General features: G+C 38.8%; 1 protein-coding gene across 1 annotated transcript; it reads left to right on the forward strand.

Annotated features, from left to right (window-relative positions):
- Window positions 1-1,605: 1,605 nt before the first annotated feature.
- On the forward strand, window positions 1,606-1,986 carry LOC139191472 (uncharacterized). Its single transcript, XM_070812343.1, has one exon. It carries the CDS (start codon window positions 1,606-1,608, stop codon window positions 1,984-1,986), a length of 381 nt encoding a protein of 126 aa, XP_070668444.1.
- Window positions 1,987-5,800: the final 3,814 nt, after the last annotated feature.

The raw sequence follows: 5,800 nt of genomic DNA on the forward strand, positions 1-5,800 counted from the left end.
GTTGTACAAAAAGGGAAAATGCCACTCCGTCGCAATCGGAGTGCATTAATTCCTTTCAACTCATACTTTCCTTCTTCTTCAATACAACCAGAGTGGGTATTCTCAGTATCCTGGAGGGTATACACCATATCCTTCCATTCCAGCTGGTGGATCTCAGTGGTATCCAAGAGGACAGCCCCATCAGGGAGAATTGGGAACAACCACAAACAGTCACTAAAGTATGAAGTTTTTTGGGCATAGCAGGCTATTATAGACGGTTTGTTAAGGAATGTTCAGTCATTGCTTTGCCATTAACAAGGTTGACTAGAAAGAAGTTAAGTTTGAGTGGGATGATAATTGTGAGCAAAGTTTTCAGCAGTTGAAGTATTATCTCACTCATGCACCTGTTTTGGCACTCCCAGATGATAGTGGTAATTTTGAGGTTTACAGTGATGCTTCTTTAAATGGCCTGGGTTGCGTGTTGATTCAGCATGGTAGGGTGATTGTTTATGCTTCACGACAATTGAAACCTCATGAGAAGAATTACCCTACTCATGATCTGGAGTTAGCAACTATTGAAAATTTGGAGACATTATCTTTATAGTGAGAAATGTAAGATCTTCACAAATCATAAGAGTCTTCAATATCTTTTTACTCAGAAGGATCTTAATCTTCGGCAGTGGAGGTGGATTGAGTTGCTTAGTGATTATGATTGCACGATTGAGTATCACCCTGGTCGTGCAAATGTAGTGGTTGATGCTCTTAGTAGGAAAACTCCAGTTAGACTTCATGCTTTGTATGCTTGTCACGTTCCTCTTCCTGCGGATTTAAGGTCCACTTGAGTGATGTTAGGAGTGGAAGATCGAGAGGAAGCCTTACTTGCTAATTTTCAAGTCAGGCCAATTTTAATTAATTGTGTACTCGAAGCCTAGATGGATGATGAAAAGACCCAAGAAATAATTCAAGCAAGGAATCGGGGGAAGAATAAAGACTTTAGAATTCGAGAAACTGATGGCATGCTTATGTAGGAGAGTAATATGTATGTGCCAAATAATATGGAATTAAAGAAAGCAATTCTTGATGAAGCACATATTTCAGCTTATGCAATGCATCCAGGAGGTACAAAAATGTATCATACCATTCGACCATTTTATTATTGGCTGGGTATGAAAAGAGAAATTGCTGAATATGTGAGTATGTGTGTCATTTGTTAGCAAGTTAAACCAAAAAGAAATAAGCCTTTTGGATTGATACATCCACTTCTCGTTCCACAGTGGAAATGGGAAAATATTACTATGGATTTTGTGTACAAGCTTCCTCGTACATAGAATGGGTATGATGTTTGGGTGATAGTTGATTGGCTTACTAAGTCAGCACATTTTATTCGTGTGAGGGAGAAATATCCTAGATCGTGAAGTATTTGTATTGAAGATCGTGAAGTACCATGGAGTTCCAGTTAGTATTATCTCTAATCATGATCCTAGATTCACTTCCAAATTTTGGATAACATTTTAGGAAGCTCTTGGTTCGAGATTACTTTATAGTACAGCATATCATCCTCAGACGGATGGATAGTCAGAGAGGACCATTCAGAAGAGTCTAGCAAATAGACATGCCACTGACCGGATGTATAATATAGATGATTGGGTACTTCTGAAGCTATCACTGTGGAGAGGTGTAGTACAGTTTGGAAAGAAAGGCAAGCTGAGTCCTAGGTACATTGAACCGTGTATGATCATCGAGAGAGTTGGTGAAGTTGCTTATAGGCTTGACTTGCTTCCAGAGTTATCCAAAGTACACGATGTTTTTCATGTCTCTATGCTTCGTCATTCCATCTCAGATCCTTCTCATGTGATACTTCCTCAACCGCTGGAAATTAATCCGAATTTAACTTATGATGAGGAGCCAGTGACTATTTTGGATTGGAAGGATAAGGTTCTGAGAAATAAGACCGTGCGCTTAGTGAAAGTTTTGTGGAGGAATCACTCGGTGGAAGAAGCCACTTAGGAGACAGAGGACGGGATGAGGGATATGTATCTAAGGTTGTTTTATGAGTATTAATGGATTGTAATTATTGTTTGTATTTCGAGCATGAAAGTTTCTTAAGGGGGTAGGTTGTCACAGCCCGTCCTAAAAGATTTTCTCTAATGGTGTGAAATGTCCAATTTACCCTTAAACGTTTGTGGTGTTGTGTGGTTTAAGTTGTGTTGTGGACCAATTATTTTCTTTCCTAAGTTTTTGGACCCAACTAGAACTAAATTTTTTCCTAGTTTTGGTTGGTGACAAGTTGGACCACACACTCACACACACACCCAATCTCATTGACCCTATCTGTCTTTATCCTCCTTCTCAGTTTTTCTCCATTTTCCGTACAATACATAAGGGCAAACCTCAAACCAAGCAATTTCTTCACGGATCGAGGTTTTTGAAGTCACCTTCGTATTCCTTGTGAGCTCATGAACACATCTATACCATTTTTAACACGTGAAAACCTCATTTTCCTAAGAATCCGATATCCCAGTTTTGGGTTACTGTTCATGCACTCATGATTGTGAAGTTTTTAGGAGATTTTAAGCTGCTAGGAAGCTTTAGGACGTCTTCGTGAAGCTCGGAGAAGAAAAACGAAGTGTTTTGGATGTTGGGAAGTTGAGTTTGACAAGTTTCAAATTTGGCCGGAATATCGAGGTTTCTCCGACAAAATCCCATGGATTTCAAGGCTTGAAAGGGGTAAGGTTTTGTTCTTCTAGTCCTAAGTTTCATTTTGAGATAAATTTCATGAGTTTTGGTTGAGAATCGAAGGAGATATGAAGATTTTAAATTTTTCCAGAAAATGGCGAGTGCAGTGGTGACCGGCGCCTGACTCCGGTGAACCAAGGAAGCAGGAGAAGAATATTTCGTCAAAGTTGACAGAATATTCTGATGCTGTCAGGTAAACATAACGACATATTCTGATTTTTGACGGAATATTCCCTAACGCTGTTAAGGAATCAGTTTGGTGTGCCAGCCACGTGCTTGCGCGTGAGCCGCGCATCTGGCCGTGCCTTGGCTGGCGTGTGAGGTCATGAAATTTTCTTCTAAAAATATGGTGATGTTCCTGAGGTTGAGTAGGTCATGGTGGTATATTCAAATACCCCATTTGAGCAATGTATGAGAAGTTATTTCCTAGTTTTGTGTATGTGCTTGAAATAACGTTTATTCAGTTATTTCGCATATAGGTGAGCCCTATCATGAGGACAAGCACCATCAATCGAGGTTCGGGGGCTGCGACACTTCGACATATCTGTGAGTGGGCTTTTTGGTTTTCCGTATATACCTATATACTTGAGATTTTTCCCAGAAAATGAATTTGAATGATTATACGTTTTGAAATGCCATGCAAAGTATTTTATTATGCATTAGTAGTTGCATATATTTATGATTGGTGTTGCGAAAGCATAGGTAAGTACCAGGTAAGTTCATAAATTAAAGATAGGAGATTGCTTCAGTTATGTGAGATATGATGTGATGTATTGAGAACTCATAAACCTGCACCCTGGTGTTAGTGCTTCCGCCCAGAGTTAAGGCACAGTCCTTCACGTGATGTTCACCTCTCGCACCATATGCTCACCTTGGATCAAAGTTAGGTGCACAAGCTTGTCGTACAGACCATTTTAGGTGGTTTCGACTCGTAGGTGACCCGTGATTTTTCGCACAACTTTAAAGTGATCGTAGCACTATAGCATATTTATTTTACACCTAGTCTTGTCATACAAACCACTTTAGGTGGTTCCGACTCGTGTGCAGGATTTGATTTGATATAATTGAGATTAGTTATGAGCTATATACTCAGCCGTGCAGATTGAGTTAGAGGGATTTGGCTGATGCGATATTTGACATTGATAAATTTTGCCTAGATTACTTATGGCATTGCATTGAGATACTTTGACATGGTATACTTCTATGGATTTTCATCTTGAGTATTATTTCTGATACAACTTATTATTATTATTATATTCTGGGAAATTATATAAGTTTTACAGCGAGGGGTTAGAACTTTTAAGAAATGAAATGATTTTGAAAAGCTTTGTTTTTGCCCACTCACACTTTCTGTTTTGTGCCCCTCAAGGTTCTAGGTAGAAGTGCTTTGGTGGATCACGAGGATTTTGACGGTGGTTCTGACAGAACATCCTAAATGTAGGATCACCCTTAGGTGTTGTATAATTAGCACTTTTCCTGCTTGACTGCACTTACGCTATTTATGCTCTGGTTGTGTATTTCACACTTAATCTCACTCTTGCACCTTATCTTATCTAGTACTCTAGTTGATTTGGTTTTTGTTTATTCGTAATTCCTTATATCTCTATTGCTTCGCACTGTGCACATGGCTACGTCACCCTCATGTGACGACCAGCATGCCCTGATTTAGGTCGAGGTGTGTCATTCAGGAGTAGACACTTGCATACAAACATATTTGTTAATGAATCATTCACCTATATTTGTTAGATTATGATTTACATGTAAGAGTGCGCAAAAAGCCAGTCAATGTTCTTTCCCTTTTCATGATTTAGCATTGTAGTGTAGGTGTAGTCTGGTAGTGGTTGGATATAAAAATTGTTCAACTTTATGCTTTGATATGGATTGGCATATGCTGTGAATAAAGGATGATGAAGATGAACCACTGTGTAATCAATTTGCTTATCCTTTCCGCTGTTTGCATCAAACTATGCTTCATTTTGTTTCTAGGGAGCATGGCTATGAAAGCACATAGAACTGTTTGCAATTCTCAATTTTAAAAAGCTTGATTTGCATTAAGTATGCAGTTTGCGCACTGTCGATTGATCTTTTATTTTTTATTTTTTGTAGTGCAGGCAATATCATTGTTTGGAGGTCAAACTCTAGAGCTCATTGTAGCTCTGCTGCTTCTACAGAGTACTGCCAAGCCACAATATAAGTTTGTGGATTTCTTCAAAGCTAACAAACTATCAAAACAGATGAGCTGGTTACATTAGCATTGCATTCAAACAACTTGATTACAGATAGAATTGATTCCGCCCAATCCTGAAGTGACCCGAAAATCATGAAACAGTTTCGAGAATCCCGAATTTCAGGAATTGAATAGTTTCGGTTCGGTTTTGGGATATAAAATCCCATCCCGAAATGTTTTGGTTTGGGATTTAGGTTGGGGGTTTCGGTTCAGGATCCCGACCTGAACCAGCCGTAGTCTTTGTTAGTGTTAATTGGTATTAGATTGATTTTCCTATAAATTTGGATCTCTGGTTGAAATATCTGATGGACAACGAAGGGTGGGAAAATGAGTAGGAAACTAACCTCCTTTTGAGAAGGGAGTTTTTGTATGGGAAGTAAGTGAGTAAATGCTGTTTTGTTAGGGGGATTTGTAGACCGAGTCCTCTTTTTATGTGCTCCCCACATTTTGGTTCTTACAAAGCCTTTCCCTCACGTGGATATTTTACTGCACATAATCAGTGTTCAGAATTTCGATATATATGAAAATAATGATATGCAAATTTATAGAAGTATCAATGGATATATTAATATTAATTGATTTTGACGGAAATTATGAAAATTTAGAATGGAGTAGGTGACACACCCAGACCCGAAATGTCCACTAGGACTCCGAATCGAGTTGTGTTGGCCGACACCTAGAAGGTGATGAAGCCATAAAGTGTGATGATGTGGAAAAAAATGTAAATAAATTTAAACCTAAGAGTGCCTAAATACCAGAGTGCACCGGTGAACGGGAATGAACCCACTTCACAAGTGACGTTAGAGCATAAACAAGTATAGAAGAGTGAATTAAGAATCGTACCTTCGAAATAATCTC

The sequence above is a fragment of the Malus domestica genome, chromosome 02 (genome assembly GCF_042453785.1).
Source record: "Malus domestica chromosome 02, GDT2T_hap1".
In the NCBI taxonomy this organism is placed as follows: domain Eukaryota; kingdom Viridiplantae; phylum Streptophyta; class Magnoliopsida; order Rosales; family Rosaceae; genus Malus; species Malus domestica.

What these genes read in the sequence shown, in the direction of transcription:
- LOC139191472 (XM_070812343.1), top strand. Translation starts at nt 1,606, where the DNA reads ATGTATAATATAGATGATTGGGTACTTCTGAAGCTATCACTGTGGAGA.